This window comes from Carcharhinus amblyrhynchos, chromosome 25, assembly GCF_965287045.1.
Source record: "Carcharhinus amblyrhynchos chromosome 25, sCarAmb.v2.hapA, whole genome shotgun sequence".
NCBI lineage: Eukaryota > Metazoa > Chordata > Chondrichthyes > Carcharhiniformes > Carcharhinidae > Carcharhinus > Carcharhinus amblyrhynchos.
Genome location: NC_137348.1, coordinates 7,930,289 through 7,950,736, shown reverse-complemented (window position 1 = coordinate 7,950,736; position 20,448 = coordinate 7,930,289). Strand labels below are relative to the sequence as shown.

At 45.9% G+C, this 20,448-nt stretch overlaps 1 protein-coding gene across 1 annotated transcript in view; it reads left to right on the top strand.

Moving 5' to 3' along the window:
* The window catches only part of LOC145358104 (solute carrier family 53 member 1-like), an 80,122-nt gene that overhangs the window by 35,271 nt on the left and 24,403 nt on the right, over window positions 1-20,448 (top strand). Inside the window, exons 3-6 of the mRNA XM_080211778.1 lie at window positions 11,486-11,587; window positions 14,831-15,048; window positions 17,807-17,956; window positions 20,094-20,177. Of these exons, the coding sequence (XP_080067904.1) occupies window positions 11,486-11,587; window positions 14,831-15,048; window positions 17,807-17,956; window positions 20,094-20,177 (554 nt within the window). The remainder of the gene's footprint in view (window positions 1-11,485; window positions 11,588-14,830; window positions 15,049-17,806; window positions 17,957-20,093; window positions 20,178-20,448) is intronic.

Below are 20,448 nucleotides of genomic sequence, written 5' to 3'. Positions count from 1 at the left end.
TTTTAAGCTTTATTGAATAGCCTAACCTGACCATTGCTGTCAGACCTGCTGAGTTTTCTGTTTTTATCAAATTTATTTTTCTCATTATTTAGTATAGCCAAAACCACACCAGCTCCAAGAGAAGGCTGTCAATGAGCTATTTTTCAATAATCCCTACAGTGCAGGAGGAGGCCATTCAGATCACTCTGAGTCTGCATCAACAACATCCTACCCAGGTCTCATCCCTGCAACCCCACCTTGCTAATCCCCCGACGCTAAGGGGCAATTTAGCATGACCAATCAACCTAACCAGCATGTCCTTTGGACTGTGGGAGAAAACCCACACAGACACAGGGAGAATGTACACACTCTGCATAGACAATAACCCAAACCAGGAATCGAACCCAGGTCCCTGGCACGACGAGGCAGCAGTGCTAACCACTGTGCCACCATCCCACCTGGTTGATAGATAATATGTAACAGATAATAGATTCTGTGACTCCTAACTATATTGTGCATTGACGCTAGACTCATATCATTTGCTGAGTTGAGTCTGGGTGATTTAGCTTACTGGTCTATGAGCTCACGTGTTTCTCTAAGCACCTTTGATGTGAATACTTCAAACTCAACAATGCTCATCTTAAATCCATTGGTGGTGTTGTTTTCCTCTTTACACTCCATAGAATCAGTAACTTCCTATCTCCCATTTGCATCACCTATCTCATTCACCAGCCCTTTGCTGCACTGTATGATAATTCTCATTTACAAATATATCTTTTATTTTGTTATCTCAGCAGCTTAGCCACCACAAATGCCTTCTTCCTGCTCCAAGATTGGTGGCATAGTAGACAGCGAAGAAGGTTATCTTGGATTGCAATGGGATCTTGATCAGTAGAGCCAGCTGGAATTGGAAAAATAAAACTACAATTCATTCCATTTAACAAATTTAAACCTGAACCAAATTTAGTTAAATATATATACTTCATACAAAATCCAGTTATGTGTTGCTCTGGTTTCACAGACTTGGCAAACAATGAATAGTCAAAATGCTTAGTTTCATAGTATCATATTTTTTATTTTAATTTAAATATAGAGTTTAGAAGAATGAGGGGAGATCTCATTGAGACGTATAAGATGATGAATGGGATGGATAGGATAGAGGTGGAGAGACTCTTCCCGCTCAAAAAAGACAGTAGGACTAGGGGGCACAGCCTCAAGATAAAGGGGAGGCGGTTTAGAACGGAGTTGAGGAGGAACTTCTTCACTCAAAGGGTGGTGAATCTCTGGAATTCTCTGCCCGTTGAAGTGGTGGAGGCTGCCTCGCTAAATATTTTTAAGAAGCGGGTTGATGGGTTCTTGATAAGAGAGGGGATTAAGGGTTATGGGGAGAGGGCCGGAAAGTGGAACTGAGCCACAACAGATCAGCCATGATCTTATTGAATGGCGGGGCAGGCTCGAAGGGCTGGATGGCCTACTCCTGCTCCTATTTCTTATGTTCTTATGTTCTTAAATGTGAGGTGATGCATTTTGGTAGATCAAATTGGGGCAGTATCTACTCAGTTAATGGTAGGGCACTGGGGAGAGTTAGAGAACAAAAAGATCGAGGAGTGCAGGTTCATAGCTCCTTGCAAGTGGAGTCACACATGGATCGAGTGATGAAGAAGGCATTTGGCATGTCTGGTTTCATTAGTCAGAACATTGAATACAGGAGTTGGGACATCACGATGAAGTTGTACACTTCTGGTCACCCTATTATAGAAAGGATATTATTAAACTAGAAAGAGTTCAGAAAAGATTCACTATGATGCAACTGAATTCATTAAAAAAATCTGGAATTAGGAATCTATTGATGACTAAAAAAAAATTATTGATTGTCAGAAAAACTCACCTGGTTCGCTAATGTCCTTTAGGAAAGAAAATCTGCCGTCCTTACCTGGTCTGGCTTACATGTGAGTCTAGAGCCACAGCAATGTGGGTGACTCAACTGCCCTTGGCCTAGAAAGCCACTCAGTTCAAGAGCAACTAGGATGGGTAATAAACGCTGGCCAGCAACACCAATGTCCCATGAGTGAATAATAAAAAAAGAATAATACGTCTTGGTCACCATGACTCAGTAAAAGGGGAGCAAAAATGCTTTGTTGATCCTCTGGGCTAATTTACAAAGCGTGCAATTGCGAATTTTAATGCAGTGCAAGGGACCCGGGTTCGGGTCATTGTCTGTGCGAAGTGTGCACCTTCTCCCCATGTCTGCGTGGGTTTCCTCCGGGTGCTCCGGTTTCCTCCCACAGTCCGAAAGACGTGCTGGTTAGATGCATTGGCCATGCTAAATTCTCCCTCAGCGTACCCGAACAGGCAGCGACTAGGGGATTTTCACAGTAACTTAATTGCAGTTTTAATGTAAGCCTACTTGTGACTAATAAATAGCTAAAGTGATAAGTATTGTTTTTTGCATGCTTTACTGACAAAGCATATTGTTCATAGAGCACAGAGGGGAGAAGGAAAGGAGAGGGTGCAGAATGAAGTCAAAGCTAGGGTGTAGAGAAAGATCAACTTAATACAAGGCAGGTCCATTCAAAAGTCTGGTGGCAGCAGGGAAGAAGCTGTCCTTGAGTCAGTTGGTACGTAACCTCAGATTTTTGTATCTTTTTCCCATCGGAAGAAGGTGGAAGAGGGAATGTCCGTGTTGACCAGGAAATCATTGTGGATTGACTGAAAAATCCATCTGGTTCACTAAAGTTCTTTAGGGAAGGCAATCTGCTGTCCTTACCCAAACTGGCCTACATGTGACTTCAGAACTACAGCAAAACAGTTGACTCTCAAATGCCCTCTGAAATGGGGAGCAATTAAGATGGGCAATAAATGCTGGGCCCAACCTGGGACACCCACATCCCATAAAAATCCCATCAATAAAAAACAGTCAGGAGGTTGGAGGTGGAAGCCCGATTCAAGAAACCTGAGCACATCTTTGGACCAACAATCAGTGTTGTTATCAATTCCCGTTGGGCACATTGCCCAACATTAGGGAAGCTTTGGCGGATGGCACAGTGGTTAGCACTGCTGCCACACAGCGCCAGGGATCTGGGTTTGATTCCTGGCTTGAGTGACTGTCTGTATGGAGCTTGAACCTTCTCCCCATGTCTGCATGGGTTTCCTCTGGATACGCGAGTATCCCCCCCATTATTGAAAGATGTGTGGGTTAGGTTGATTGGCCATGCTAAATTGACCCTTAGTGTCAGGGGCAGTAGCAGGGTAAATATGTAGGGTTACGGGGATAGAGCCTGGAATGATTGTTGTTGGTACAGGCTCATTGGGCCAAATGGCCTCCCTCTGCACTGCTGGCATTCTATTATCCCTTGGTTCTTTTACCTTCTGTTTGTCCAGCCGGTTCCGTATCCCACTGTAATCCCAATAACAGGCAGCTACTGGACATTTCCATGGAGACTGGCAACGAGAGGCCAGACTCTCCAGTTGTTTGACTCTCCCGTACGCCAACCCCAGCTAATGGCAGCGTGCTCGAGGCAATTGGAGATTTATTTGTATGATTACTCGATAAAGACTTAGCCTTGTCCCAAGCAGAGTAATGTAAAGAGAGTGTGTGTAACCTCAGCACTGACTGAAACAGTGATGGCTGAGTGGCGATCGCTTTCTTTTTGTATTATTGATGAAGGCGAAGGTTTTATTTGTGCTGTCAGTATTTATTTATCATGAAACAAATGGCTGTCTGGCTAAAGACAATGCAGCACTTCAGCAATTCGAACAAAGAATCTGGTGCTGAACACCTGTCTCTGCAATCGGAGCCTCCATCTCTTCCCTTTCCCAGAGAGTGACAGTCCAAAGGTTCAACGTTGAACTCGAGGGGCATTTATTGTCCAATTCTGAGGGCATTTAGGAGCCATAGAGTCCAAACAGTGCAGGCTCAGCCCAACGAGTCCACAGGGATTCTCTGATAGAATATCTTCCCCAGTCCGTTCCCTCTGCCCAATGCCCGTAACTCCACACACTTACTACAGTCAAACCATGGGTGGCACAGTGGCACCGTGATTAGCATTGCAGCCTCGCAGCGCCAGGAACCCAACTTCGATTCTCAGCTTGGCTCACCGTCTGTGCAGAGTTTGCACGTTCTTCCCATGTCTGCGTGGGTTTTCTCCGGGTGCTCCGGTTTCCTCCCACAGCCCGAAGAGGCGCAGGTTAGGTGCATTGGCCATGCTAAATTGGCCCTTTGTGTCAGGGGGACTAACTAGGGTAAATTCATGGCGTTATGGGGAGTGGGATGGGTGGGATTGTTGTCGGTGCAGACTCGATGGGCTGAATGGCCTCCTTCTGCACAGTAGGATTCGATGATCTAACCTACACATCTTGAGATATGAATAATTGGGGCAATTTTACCATGGCCAATCCACCTAAGCTGCATATCGACCACATTGCTGTGGCTCTGGAGTCATTTGTAGGCCAGACCAGGTAAGGATGGCAGATTTCCTTCCCCAAGGGATATTAGTGAACCAGATGGGGTTTTCCGACAATCATCAATGATTATCGTAGAATCATAAAATCCCTACGTTACAGAAAGGAGGCCATTTGGCCCATCGAGTCTGCACCAACAACAACACCACCCAGACCCTATTCCCGCAATCCCACGCATTTTACTCTGCTTATCCCCCTGACACTAATGGACAACTTAGCCAGAGCTAATCAACCTAACCCACACATCTTGGTTTTACAGTCATCTTTAGATTTTAATTCCAGATTTTTATTCAATCCAAGTTTAACCGTCTGCTGTGGTGGGATTTGAACCCGGGTCCCAAGGGCACTACCCCGAGTCTCTGGATTACCAGTCCCGTGACAATACCACTGTGTCACTGCTTCTGCAGGTGACCAAAAGCTTAGTCTATGAGGTGGTTTTTAATGAGGTCGGGGAAAGAGAGGATGGCAGGGCCAGAGAGGGAATTGGAGCCATGGTGGATGTGGAAATCAGGGATGCGCAAGAAAGCCAACTTAAAGGAATGCCGAGTCTTCACAGCATTCTAGAAAGGCAGAGTAAAGACAGCGTTCTGGAAAGGTAGGCAAAAGGCAGCATTCTGGTGGAAAGGCAGGTTAATCGGCTGGTGAAAATATGGCACACTCGCCTTTATCAATCGGGGTATAGATTACAAAAAGCACGATGGAATTGTATAGAACTTTGGTGAGGCCGCAGCTGGAATTCTGTGTTTCGTTCTGGTTGCCACATTATAGGAAGGATATGATTGCGCTGGTGTAGAGGAGATTTACCAGGATGCTGCCTGGGATGGAACATTTAAGTTATAAAGAGAGGTGGAATAGACTTGGGCCGTTGAGAAGACTGAGGGTCAACCTGATTGAGGTGTTCAGGATTATGAGGGGCATGGACAGGGTGGATAGGGAGCAGCTGTTCCCCTCAGTTGAAGGGTCAGTTACGAGGGGGCACAGTGAGGAGTGGCAATTTATCCACCTAAACCCGCACACCTTTGGAGTGTGGGAGGAAACCGGAGCATCCAGAGGAAACCCATGCAGACATGAGGAGAACATGCAGACCCCACATAGACAATGACCCCCCCCCACCAAGCCAGGAATTAAACCCAGGTCCCTGGCACTGTGAGGCAATAGTGCCAACCACTGTGCCACCATGTCACCCCCTATCGGGGAAGAGGGAATTCAGATATGTGTGGAGAGTGGAGAAGATGGGATTGATTTCCTTAGCATAAGTGAGTCACGTTGCGGAGATGGAATGACGATACTGATGATGGATAGAATACGGAATTTGACACTCGGCTCCGGAATAAACGGAACACCAGGAAGGTCCGACGCTTTGGGAAAGTGAGCGGGAGCAGCCAGGAAGCAGGAACAGAACTGGAGACTGATGATTCAGGAGATTTTGATGGGAACCAATTGAAGGGCATTTTCAGTGTTGGTAGCAGCATTGCTCTAAAAGAACCTTGAGAATGGGTGACCCTGATTTACCCTCGAGCCCCTCTTAGCAAATGGTTGGGGAGAATTTAGGGAACAGCAACCCAATGCCCTATTGCCTGGGATCGGGGAACATTACACAGCAGATAGAACTTTAAAAAGAGGACTCTTGTCTTCAAAAGATACAGAAAGACAACACACTTACTGACGACTGCTTTGAGGAAGGGCATTTAATGTTGGCAAGTGTGAGGTGGTCCACTTTGGTAGGAAGAATGGTAGGAAGGACTATTACTTACGTGGTGAAAAACTGCAGCAGGCGACGGTGCAGAGGGACCTCGGGGTCCTTGTGCATGAGTCGCAAAAACCCAGCCTGCAGGTACAGCAGGTGGTCAGGAAGGCGAATGGGATGCTGGCCTTCATAGCGAGGGGGATTGAATATAAAAGTAGGGAGGTCTTGCTGCAGCTGTATAGGGCATTGGTGAGGCCGCAGCTGGAGTACTGTGTGCAGTTTTGGGCGCTGCACCTGCGCAAGGATATTTTGGCCCTGGAGGGAGTGCAGAGGAGGTTTACTAGGCTGATACCGGAGTTGAGGGGGTTGAGCTATGAGGAGAGGCTGAATAAACTAGGCTTGTACTCGTTAGAGTTTAGAAGAATGAGGGGAGATCTCATTGAGACGTATAAGATGATGAATGGGATGGATAGGATAGAGGTGGAGAGACTCTTCCCGCTCAAAAAAGACAGTAGGACTAGGGGGCACAGCCTCAAGATAAAGGGGGGGGCGGTTTAGAACGGAGTTGAGGAGGAACTTCTTCACTCAAAGGGTGGTGAATCTCTGGAATTCTCTGCCCGTTGAAGTGGTGGAGGCTGCCTCGCTAAATATTTTTAAGAAGCGGGTTGATGGGTTCTTGATAAGCGAGGGGATTAAGGGTTATGGGGAGAGGGCGGGAAAGTGGAACTGAGCCACAACAGATCAGCCATGATCTTATTGAATGGCGGGGCAGGCTCGAAGGGCTAGATGGCCTACTCCTGCTCCTATTTCTTATGTTCTTATGTTCTTATGTAAGTTAAAGGTGGCAATAGTTCAATTATCGCTCATCTCTTCCCTTAGGGAAGTGTCCAGGAACTGGTTCTGGGGACTATTTCAGTAAGAATCTTCACAACACTAGGTTAAAGTCCAACAGGTTTATTTGGAATCACAAACTTTCGGAACGCACGTCACCTGGTGAAGGAACAGCACTCTGAAAGCTTTGATTCCAAATAACCTGGTATGAGACTTCTTGCTGTGCCCACCCCGGTCCAACACCGACATCTCCACGTCAGGACTGTTTCAGTGAGTGCTGCATTTACACAAAATACCTGGTCTGTTGCCTGCATAATAAAGTTCTCCAATGTTGAATGGCACTGAAATGAGTGTGTTCGAACTCACACTAACCTGTTCCAGAAAAAAAAATTGGGATCAATTGAAAATTCGCCCCAGTAATGCAAATGTTAGACTCTGAGTGTATCAAATTCTCATTTATATGCTCAGATATTCATAGAACCCCTCCAGAAGGAGACTATTTGGCCCACTGATACTGCTTTCACTCTCCAACAGAGTACCTTCCCCAGGCTCACACCCCCTCCCACTATCCCTGTAATCCCAGACATTTATCCTACTAATTCCCCAGCTTTGGACACTAGGTGCATTGGCAATTTAGCTTGGACAATGCACCTAACCAGCCCATCTTTCAGACTGTGGGAGGAAACTGGAGCACCCGAAGGAAACCCACGCAGACACGGGGAGAATGTACATATTGGAATATAACCAGTGACAACTTTGTATTGGATGTAATGTGACCAATAGTAACAAGCTGTAAGGATCAGCTGACCCAGCAAATCATGGAACCAATTACAGAATGATGTGATGGTCAGCTGACTCACTATAAATAAGAATCTGTTGGGAATTGTGGGGGAGTTTGGATTGGCCCAGGGCAAGGCCTGAAGTTTGGAGTAATGAAGTTTCTTTATTAAAGCTTTTCTTTGAGTTATAAGTTAGAGTAAGTTTTGTTATATTTTTATTGTCTGCATTTGAAGAGTTCCTTCTGAGCAAACAGTACAAATTCCACACAGTCACCCAAGGCTGGAATTGAACTCGGATTCCTGGCGCAATGAGGCAGTAGTGCTAACCACTGTGCCACTCATCACAAATGAAGAATATCTTTTACCAATGTTCTTCATCACATGAACACAGCTCTAAGCTCTGGATGTGACAAGCACTGATCCAGCCGAGTCTTTGCTCTGATTCCATAAGTCGGGTAGTACGGTGGCCCAGTGGTTAGCATTGCTACCTCACAGCGCCAGGGACCCAGGTTCAATTCCCAGCTGGGGTCACTGTTTGGGTAGAGACTGCACATTCTCCCCATGTCTGCGTGGGTTTCCTCCGGGTACTCCAGTTTCCTCCCACAGTCTAAAAAGATGTACTGGTTAGGTTCATTGGCCATGCTAAATTCTCTCTCAGTGTACCCGAGTGTGGCAACTAAGGGATTTTCACAGTAGCTTCATTGCAGTGTTAATGTAAACCTACTTGTGACACTAATATTTAATCTTAACTTGCGTTTTATCAGATTGTGTCTTTAGAGAGGAGAGAGAGAGACAGATGGTAATAAATCAGTGGAGACAATCTGCAGATAAACTAACTACAAACTCTAGCTCCCGCTTTCCAGTATCGTGAATGACTGATAGACTTCTTTTCTTCCCCAGTTTTCAATCAATTAGCTTTGCAAGAGAATAAAAACTCTCACCTGATAATGAACAAATTGCAAGCAGATGAATCAAGTTGCTTTTTCAAACTGTCATAAACAAACATGCAAATTGCACCCCCCCCGGGCATAATTAAGTATAACATTCCCAAAGGGATGTCTCAGCGTGGAGATGGATTATCTTTTTGCGTCAATTCCAGAAAGAAATGACCTGGTTTTAAGATTTTTAAGAGGGTTTAGCAAGTTACATATGGAGAAAATAGGCCCGATTTTAACTCAGGGTGAGTTTTGAGTTAAAATCTCAGCCAAAGTCCAACCGCAGAGGCCTGATTGAAGTCATTACACATTCAAAGCATTAACTCTGCTTTCTCTCCTTACAGATGCTGCCCTACCTGCTGAGTTTTTCCAGCATTTTTCTGTTTAGATTTCCCACATTGGCAACCGTTTACTTTTGTGATGTTGACATTGAAGTTCTTTCAAACTGTAGTCACTTTTACATGAAGGAACAGCAACAGTCAGTTGGTATACAAATAACAACAGGATAATGACCAGATAATTCACAATAGTGATGTTGATTGAGGGATAAATATTGGCTAGGATACCAGGAAGTACTCTTCCTTAGACTGCTGCTATGGGATATTTTAAATCCATCCCTGATGGCTGATAGAGCCTTTGCTTGATGTGCATATGAAAGATAGTATCTTTTTTGTTCATTTGTGGGGCATGGGTATCGCTGGCTGGCCAGCATTTATTGCCCATCCCTGGTTGCCCGAGGGCAGTTGGGAGTCAGCCACATTGGCTCTGGAGTCATATGTAGGCCAGACCGGGTAAGGACAGCAGATTTGATCTGATTTATTATTGTCACAAGTATTAATATGCAGTGAAAAGTATTGTTCCTTGTGCGCTAAACAGACAAAACATACAGTACATGGAGAAGGAAAGGAGAGTGCAGAATGTAGTGTTACAGTCATAGCTAGGGCATAGAGAAAGATCTACTTAATGAAAAGAGTTGGAATAAAGTTTTAGATGTATAGAATGAAATTAAAACATAGAATTAGAAGGTACACTGGACACAGCTTGAAAGCCCTTGGTTCTGTTTTTCCAAGGACATTAGTAAACCAGATGAGTTTTTCTGACAATGGTCTCATGGGGAATCAGTAAACTCTTAATTTCAGGTATTTTTTAATGGAATTCAAATTCCAAAAACTGCCGTGGTGGGATTTGAACCCAGGTATCCGGAATGTTAGCTGAGTTTCTGGATTAATGGTCTAGCAATAACACCACTACCTCCAATACAGTGTGGTACTCCCTCAGTGCTGCACTGAAGTGTCAGCCTACATTGCTTCGTTCAGGTTTCTGGAGTGGGATTATTAACCTGCAGCCTTTTGATTCAGAGCTGTGAGTACTGAGAGTATTGAGAGTACTGAGCTGTGCCACCCACAGGCCACACTGGGAAGGGGTGGCAAATTCCCTTCCTTAAGGGGCATTAGCAAAGCAGGTGGATATCACAGAATCCCTACAGAGCAGGAGGAGGCTATTCAGCCTTTTGAGTCTGTGCTGACTCTCCAACACACCAGGCTCACCCCCACCCACCCTATCCCAATAACTCCATACATTTACCCCGCTAATACCCCTAACCTACACATCTTGGAACACATGTAGCATGGCCAATCCACCTAACCTGCACATCTTTGGATTGTGGGAGGAAACTGGAGCACCTGGAGAAAACCCATGCAGACACGGGGAGAATGTGCAAACTCCACACGGACAGTGACCCAAGGCCGGAATTGAACCTGGGTCCCCGGTGCCATGAGGCAGCAGTGCTAACCACTGTGTGAATTTTTTCAAGCTCATAGCTTCTCATGATCACTTTTTCTGATGGCAACCCATAAATGACCTGATTAACTAAATGAAATTTCACGTATTTCCATGTCTGTGTTAATGTTTCTTCGGTGTGCACGTTGCCTCACTTTCACACCTGGAATCATCCTCAGTGCTAGTCTGTAGGTCTCCCAAATCTCATCTCTCCTGCCAAACCGAATCTCTTACATCCAATGGAATGGCCAAGTCTTAATTATCCTTCAATCTAATCAGCTCATCCCTTACCTTTCCGCACACTTTTTTTAGTTAACCAAAGTTGGGAAAGACTTCATAAAGTAAGCAAACTATTTCATAGAATCTACAGTGCAGAAGGAGGCCATTCAGCCTGCACCAACCAGTATCCCACCCAGGCCCTATCCCCATTACCCCACTTATTTACGCTGCTAATCCCCCTAACACTAAAGGACAATTTAGCACGGCCAATCAACCTAACCTGCACATCTTTGAACTGTGAGAGTAAACCGGAGCACCCAGAGGAAACCCATGCAGACACGGGGAGAATGTGCAAACTCTACACAGACGGTGAGCCGAGGCCAGAATGGAACCGGCGACCCTGGCGCTGTGAGGAAGCCGTGCTAATCACTTTGTGGCAAACTAGCTATGAGATCACTGAGCTAACTTTGGACAAAGCAATTAGACTGGGGCAAAAACACAGGCACACTGGAGAACAGTACATGCCTCCCACACTATAGCTGAGATTTAAGTTAGATTATCTCGTTATTAAGACCTGAATTCTAACCTTGTTACATCATGTTGCTCAAACCTCCATTAAACTGGCCTTAGGCTCGTTTATTCTATTCATAAGCAATTAAAAAGTGTATACACTCGCTGTAAGTGTACAGACTCCTGTCACACTCGATTCACCTTAAGCATTGCCAGAGGAGATCTGCTAACAACATCTGAAGAGTGTGAAATGAGTTGGCTTCTTTTTAATTTTAACCAAATAATTTCTCCAATTGTCTCAGCAGATACAGAACCTGCAGTCATTCAACGGTACCACACATCATTTGAAGAGAGATTCTTCCAGATATGTGAAAAGGAACTAACGAAAATAAACACATTTTATGCAGGTATGAGATTTTGTTTTGTCATTCTTTATATCTAGAACAAAGAGCAATACAGCACAGGAACAGGCCCTTCGGCCCTCTAAGCCTGTGTCAATCACATTGTCCTATCCACACCAAGCGCTTATATCCCTCTATTCCCTATCTGTTCACGTAGATAAGTCTTAAATTCTGCTAACTTCTCTGCCTCACCCCCCTCACTTGGCAGTGTATTCAAGGCCCCCACCACTCTCTGTGTAAAAAATCGTCCCCCACACATCTCCACCGAACCTCCCCCCCTTACTTTGAACTTGTTCCCCCTTGTAATTGTCATTTCTGTCCTGGGAAAAACCTTCCAATTCTTCACCCTATCCATATCCCTCATAATTTTATGAACTTCTATCACGTCGCTCCTCAGCCTCCATCTTTCCAGGGAGAACAATCCCAGTTTATTCAATCTCTCCTCATAGCTAATACCCTCCATACCAGGGCAACATCCTGGTAAACCTTCTCTGTGCTCTCTCCAAAAAGCCATCATGTCCTTCTGGTAGTGTGGCGACCAGAATTGGACACAGTATTCCCAATGTGGCCTAACCAACGTTTTATACAACTGAGGAGCTTGCTAAGGTTGCTGAATATTAACTTTCATGATTGGGAACACACTACCTGAACTGATGGTGTTATCAGATTTCCGGAAGGACATGTTAGTAGCATGGTGATAAAGGCATATGGGACACTTGCCTTTATCAATCGAGGCATAGATTATAAATAGGGAAAAAGCATATTGGAGTTGAACTTTGGTGAGGCCACAGCTAGAATACTGTGTGCAGTTCCCATAGCATCCATACAGTGCAAATGGAAGCCATTCAGCCCATCGAGCCTGCAATGACAACAATCCCACCCAGGCCCTATCTCTGTAAACCCATATTTTTACCCTGCTACTCCCCCTGACGCTGATGGGCAATTATAGCATGACCAATCTACCTGTGGGAGGAAACTAGAGCACCTGGAGGAAACCCACGCAGACACGGGGAGAATGTGCAAACCCCACACAGACAGAAATGTCCTCGCTATTTGTGGGATCTTGCTGTGTATCAAATGGTTGAATACAGTGCAGATCATTTGGCCCATCGAGTCTACATTGACTTTCTGACGAGGATGTCTTACTTAAGTCCTATTCCCCGCTCCAATTTCCTGTAACCTCACAGATTCGCTGTAGCTAATCTTTGGAGTGTGGGAGGAAACCCGCGCAGACATGGGGAGAACGTGCAAACTCCGCACACACGATCACCCGAGACCAGAATTGAACCCGCGTTCCTGGCGCTCTGAGACAGCAATGCTAACCACTGTGCCACCGTGCCATTATGCCTAACTATTTAAAAGCAGTCATTTCACTGTTAGTCCATTTGACAATTCATTCCAGATGAAACGTTTGCAGAACTTGTGGCTGAGCATCGTATGAATGGATTCTCTTCTTGCTTATTATCATATGAAATACCTACTTAAATATAAATGTTTTATAGTGCACGCTGATGTGGAATAGTGGAAGGATTTTGTTACACTCCAGATGTAGAATGTTCAGATATGAATAGAGAATTCAGTGAAACTCTTCACTGGACAGGACATTGCCAGTGTGGGACTGTCAGCATTCGAAACAAGTAAAAGTGAAGGCCTGTAACTTGAGGGACGTAATTCAGGGAGTTCAGAGTAACAGCTTGGAATCAGTCACTGAGTTGTAATCAACTTGTCCAAGAGTGGCACCATCCCTCTTCTCAACATTGTGACGTTCTGTTCTTCACTCTATTATCATTGGTAACCCTTCTGCACTCTAGGCCGAGGCCTCTCTCTCAGCGTATTTTACTGGGGGAGTCATCGTGACTGAAACAGAGATTGTGTCCACGCTGAAGACCAGGTTAGATTAGTTGGTTGAATGTCAAAAGAGCAATGGGATGAGGGCAAGTGGGATTAGGAGAGTCGTAGAACGCCTCCAGTGCTGAAGGAGGCCTTCAGCCTGCACTGACAACACTCCCAATCCCCATAACCCCACATATTTATCCCGCTAACCTGTGTTTCCCAGGACACGAAAGGTTAATTTAGCATGGCCAATCAACCTAACCCGCACATCTTTGGACTGTGGGAAGAAACCGGAGCACCCGGAGGAAACCCACGCAGACACAGGGAGAACGTGCAAAAATCTACATGGACAGTGACCCAAGTCAGGAATCGAACCCAGGTCCCTGGAGCTTCAAGGCAGCAGTGCTAACCAGTGTGCCACCGCATAGTAAATATCAACTAGAGGCGAATGGGTATTCTATACAACATCATATGCTTCAAGAAAGAGTGGGTTGAAGACAGGGAATTTATTTTACTTATCCTTGGGATATGGACGTCGCTGGCTGGGCCAACATTTATCGCCCATCCCTGAGGGTAAAAGATAAGGTCTCAGTCCCAGGCAACGGTGATGATTTAACCTCCAGCAAGGTTGAGAAGGCAGAGCCTTCATGAATAACTTCAGCCAGTATGGGAACTGAACCCACACTGTTGGCATCCCTTTCCATCACTAACCAGCTGTCCAGCCAACCAAGCTCGACTTGCAAATTGTTTCAGTTGATTAAAACTCCTACAGCATGCACGTGCCCTACTTTGAGATGAATTAAATTTTTACCATGGGAGAGAGGGTTTCTAAATTCTCCCAACTTCACTGAATCACGTAGACACAAAATAAGAACCCCATACTCACCGCCTAACTCTGGGCAATGCAAATTCCCCGTTAAAAACACAAGACGGCGCTCTGTCCACTTACTATCAAAATGTCGGACAGCGCTCCACAGGGTGGTATTTTCGTTTCTTCTTGTTTGGCATCTGGGAGCCTTACTGTAGGTCACTGCTCCACCTCACACAGCTTTAACTTATAGGTTGTGTCTATTCATATCTGAACAATATATGCCTCACTTTTACAAGCCCAGCGCCAAATTTAGATTACCGTGTCTCAAAAATACATTGCATAATAGTTCAAGGAATAAACCAACACGTGAAGTAGATTTATTACTTATTTATTAACCAAATTAATCACTTGTGTTTTAGTCTCCAACTAATCACTGTTCATTGTCACGAATTCTGTAGATTTTCTGTTCCATTGTCCAAGTAAAATACGTTCATTGTGAGTGGGCACATTAGACGCCATGACGTCATGTGGGATGAGTTATTTTGGCACCTCAATTAAATAACTATTTCCTTCCATCCAAACCCCCGCTCGCAACCCAATTCCAGAAAAACTTGCAGAAGCGCGGAGACGATTAGTGACGCTACAGGGTGAACTCGAGGCAGTGCTCAACGCCCAAAGGGATGGAGGCGCGGGGTCACCGGGGCCGTGGTGGAGCGCTCTTTATAGACCGCACAGACACCGAGCGCGGCATAAGACCATGTGCGACCTGAAGCTGGCTTTCAGTGAATTCTACCTCAGTCTAATTCTACTGCAGAATTACCAGGTACGTGGAAAGCTACTTCAACCTCTGAGACCTTTGGGACCCTGTAGAGAGCGAGCAAGGTTAGTTTTTGTCTTGGGAGAATCGTAAGGCAACACTGGGAGCAAAAATGGCCCATTCTCTTGTCGCGTCCTCTCCCTTCACACATTGCACCTGGTGGGGGGATGCCGGAGGGTGGGACTTCACACTTACAATACAGTAAAGAGTATTCGATACAAAATCAAAGTACTGTAGATACTGGAAATCCAGTGTTTAAAAGGGGGGGTGGCAATGGTCTAATGGTTTTATCACTAGACTGTTAATCCAGAAAGTCAGCTATTGCCCTGGGGAGCTGGGTTCGAATCCCGCCACGGCAGGTGGTGGAATTTATTGAATCATAGAATCCTACAGTGCGGAAGGAGGCCATTCTGCCCATCGATTCTGCACCGATCACAATCCCACCCAGGCCCTATTCCCAACACCCCATGCATTTACCCTAGCTAGTCCCCCTGACACAATTTAACATGGCCAATCCACCCGATTCAATGAAAAATATCTGGGATTAAGAATTTACTGATGACCGTGAAACCATTGTTGATTGTCGGAAAAACCCATCTAGTTCCCTAATCTCCCTTTAGGGAAGGAAATCTGCTGTCCTTATTTGGTCTGGCCTACATGTGACTCCAGAGCCACAGCAATGTGATTGGTTCTCAACTGTCCTCTGAAATAGGCCTGCAAACCACTCAGTTCAAGGGCAGCACAGGTTGGGCAACGAAAAGTGATGAAAACTTGCCTTTTTATGTTCTCAAGCTTGCTTTAAAAATTCTCATTCCTGCTTCTTAACTCGATGGTGGTGGAATTGATATTGTACTCAGTTTTTTAGAGTAGATGGAGGCCATTTGGCCCATCAAGTTTGAACCAATTCTCTGACAGAGTATATCATGATGTGGAGATGCTGGTGTTGGACTGGGGTAAACGCAGTAAGAAGTCTCACAACACCAGGTTAAAGTCCAACAGGTTTATTTGTAGCAAACGCCACTAGTTTTTGGAACTGGCTGTTCCTTCGTCAAGTGGGAGTTTCCACTTTGTGCGGAGGGTGTGGAGACTCTGCAGAAGGATCTAGATAGGCTGGGCGAATGGGCCAGGAAATGGCAAATGGAATTTAATGTTGGCAAGTGTGAGGTGGTCCACTTTGGTAGGAAGAATGGTAGGAAGGACTATTACTTACGTGGAGAAAAACTGCAGCAGGCGACGGTGCAGAGGGACCTCGGGGTCCTTGTGCATGAGTCGCAAAAACCCAGCTTGCAGGTGCAGCAGGTGGTCAGGAAGGCGAATGGGATGCTGGCCTTCATAGCGAGGGGGATTGAATATAAAAGTAGGGAGGTCTTGCTGCAGCTGTATAGGGCATTGGTGAGGCCGCAGCTGGAGTACTGTGTGCAGTTTTGGGCGCCGTACTTACGCAAGGATATTTTGGCCTTGGAGGGAGTGCAGAGGAGGTTTACTAGGCTGATTCCGGAGTTGAGGGGGTTGAGCTATGAGGAGAGGCTGAATAAACTAGGCTTGTACTCGTTAGAGTTTAGAAGAATGAGGGGAGATCTCATTGAGACGTATAAGATGATGAATGGGATGGATAGGATAGAGGTGGAGAGACTCTTCCCGCTCAAAAAAGACAGTAGGACTAGGGGACACAGCCTCAAGATAAAGGGGGGGCGGTTTAGAACGGAGTTGAGGAGGAACTTCTTCACTCAAAGGGTGGTGAATCTCTGGAATTCTCTGCCCGTTGAAGTGGTGGAGGCTCCTCGCTAAATATTTTTAAGAAGCGGGTTGATGGGTTTTTGATAAGCGAGGGGATTAAGGGTTATGGGGAGAGGGCGGGAAAGTGGAACTGAGCCACGACAGATCAGCCATGATCTTATTGAATGGCGGGGCAGGCTCGAAGGGCTAGATGGCCTACTCCTGCTCCTATTTCTTATGTTCTTATGAAAGCTAGTGGTGTTTGCTACAAATAAACCTGTTGGACCTTAACCTGGTGTTGTGAGACTTCTTACAGAGTATATCACCCAGGCCTTTTCCCCGCCTTATCCCTGTAACCCCACACTTTTACCATGGCTAATCCCCCTAACCTACACATCTTTGAACACTAAGGGGTAATTTAACATGGCCAGTTCACCTAACCGACACATCTTTCGGCCACTAAGAGGCAACTTACCATGACCAATGCACCTCACCTGCAGACCTTCAGACTGTGGGAGGAAACGGGAGCACTCAGAGGAAACCCACACAGACACAGGGAGAATGTGCAAGCTCCACATAGACAGTCACCCAAGGCCAGAATTGAACTTGAGCTGTGAGGCAGCAGTGCTAACCACTGTTTCACTGTGCTGCCCTTGAAGGAAGCCATTCGGCCCACCTAGTCTGCATCGATTCTCTGACAGCATACCTTGCCCAGACCCTATCCCCTTAACCCACGTATTTACCCCGCAAATCGGTGCATCTTGGGATACTAAGGGGAAATTTAGCATGGCCAATCCAGTGGATTAGTGTGCAAATCTTTTATGTTCTTAAAAATAGCGAGGAGGCAGAGAAGGAGGGTCATTTGTGTCGAGTAAATAGACCACAGGCTTTGTAACTCACAGTTTATAGCATGAATTTGGGGCCGATTTGTAAATAACCAACAACGTGCCCCATGAGTTTGTCCTTTCCCCTTCTCCTTCTCTCCCCACCCTTGATCGGGATGAACCACCTGGCTGACCCCCCCTCCTCCCTCTTTGTCCCATTCCAGAACCTTAACGTCACCGGATTCGGGAAAATCCTGAAGAAATATGACAAGATCTTTCGTGTCACAAAAGGAGCAGCCTGGCAAAGCACTGAGGTAGAGGGCTCGTCCGTCTATACCAGTAAAAAGATTGACCAGCTGATCACCGAGGTAGAGGTAAGTGTGGGTGTGGCAAAGGGACGGCAGAAAAGGCTCCCTCATGCATTGAGTTCAGAGGCTAGAAAATGACCCCACGCTCTGACCTGAGCTATACTGTCAACTGCCACCCACCTCCTAATAGACCCATTGGGCAACTACGTTAGCATTGCAGACCAGCCGGGGGGGCAGGGGAGGGGGGGTTGATACAGTGCAGAGCTTCTGCAGGGTATTACAGGAGACTACGTGCCCCTGTGTGAATCACTGGGGGATGTGGACGCGCCCCAATACAGTATTTTACACTTCAATTGCAAACCATAGGCCTGGCGATTGCACAGCAGTTATTCCCGTGTGGCTGGGATCCACTGAATTTATTCAGCACGGCCCACAGGAGGCGCTCCATTCAACAGAGCTGGAGAGTGAAATCGCAAAGAGGGGGGGTCATATACAGACGCAGCAGTATGGGGATGTGGGGGGAGGCTCAATGGTGGAATGGGTAGGTTGGTAGGCCCCATGACATTTTGAGGGTGGATGGGTATTAAGAGACAGCATTCCTCAGAATAAGTAAATGATCTGGTGCCAACGGTGCACACGGAGATGCAGAAGAACGGCATTTATGGTGGAATTTTCCCATCCCGCCCACTATGGGAATCATGGGATAGGACCATGCAAAGTCCCGTTGACCTCAGGTGGGATGTTCCTTTCTTGGAGCGTGGAAAATGCTGCCCGTAGAGTCATAGAGCAACACAGCAGGGAAACACATCCTTCGGCCCAACTGGTCTATGCCAACCATAGTGCCCTCCCAGCTAGTTCCAATTGGCCATGATAGAGTCATTCTGATGTGAGAATTACTCGCGTTCATTCAAATAATCTGAACCCACATTGAGAAGACTAGTTACTGCCTCCTCACAGAATTAGTGAGATCATTGAGTTCCATCCCAGGTGAGGTGCCTGAAGATTGGAGGGTGGCAGATGGTGTGCCTTTGTTTAAGAAGGGAAAAGCCTGGGATCTGTAGGCCGGTGAGCCGAACATCTGTAGTGGGTAAGTTGTTAGAAGGTATTCTGAGAGACCTACAGACATTTAGAGAGGCAAGGACTGATGAGGGACAGTCAGCATGACTTTGTGAGTGGAAAATCATGTCTCACAAATTTGATTGAGTTTTTTGAAGAACCAAGAAGGTAGATGAGGACATTGCAGTCGACATTGTCTAATGGACTTTAGCAAGGCCTTTGACAAAGTACTACAAGGAATGTTGTGCATAAATTTAAATCTCACGGGATCCAGGGTGAGGTAGCCAATTGGATACAAAATTGGCTTGAAGACAGAGTGTTGTGGAGGGTTGTTTTTCAAACTGGAGGCCTGTGACCAGCGATGTGCCTCAGGGATCGGTGCTGGATCCACTGTTATCTTATTTATATTGGTCAATTTACAAGGCATGGTTAGTAAGTTTGCAAGATTGGTAGCATGGTGGACAGTAAAGAAGGTTATGTAGGATTGAAACAGGATCAATTGGGCCAGATGAATGGCAGGTGGAGTTTAATTTAGACAAATGTGAGGAGATGTATTTTGGTAGATTGAATTGGGGCTGGACCTTTGGGGAGAGTTATAGAACAAAGAGATCTCGGAGTACTGGTTCATAGCTCCTTGAAATTGGAGTCACGGGTGGACAGGATGGTGAAGAAGGCATTCAGCAAGCTTGGTCAGAACACTGAATAGAGGAGTTGGGATGTCTTGCTGAAGCTGTACAAGACATTGTTAAGGCCACACTTGAAACACTGTGTACCGTTCTGGTCACCCTATTATAGCAAGGATATTATTAAACTAGCTACTGGGACTTAATGATTTGAGTTATAAGGAGAGGCTGGATAGACTGGGACTTTTTTCCTTGGAGTATTGGAGGCTTAGGGGTGATCTTATAGAGGTCTATAAAATAATGAGGAGCACAGATCAGCTAGACAGTCAATATCTTTTCCCAATAGTACGGGAGTCTAAAACTAGAGGGCATAGGTTTAGGGTGAGAAGGGAGAGATACAAACGGATCCAGAGGGGCAGTTGTTTCACACAGAGGGCGATGAGTGTCTGGAACAAGCTGCCAGAGGTAGTAGTAACAGTCTACATGATTACTGAAATATCAATGAACCTTCATGTTCTTTGCAGTCGCTGTACACCAATCAGCTGGAAGGAGGGGACAGAGCGCGGGCAATGAAGAGACTTCGTGTTCCACCACTCAGATTAACACAGGTCAGTCACCTTCCAGGGAGTATCCCACAAGGAGAGGTTGAGCAGGTTGGGCCTACACCATCAGGAGTTTGGAAAAATGGGAGGTGATCCTATCCAAATATGTCTGAAGATTCTGGGGGGGAGTCAACAGAGTGGACGCTGAGAGGATGTTTCCACTTGCGGGGGAGTGGAGACCCGGGGGACACACTTTAAAAATAAGTGGCTTCTCATTTAAGACTGAGGTTAGGGGAGTTATTTTCTCGAAGTGTTGTTAGCCTACGGAAATCTCTTC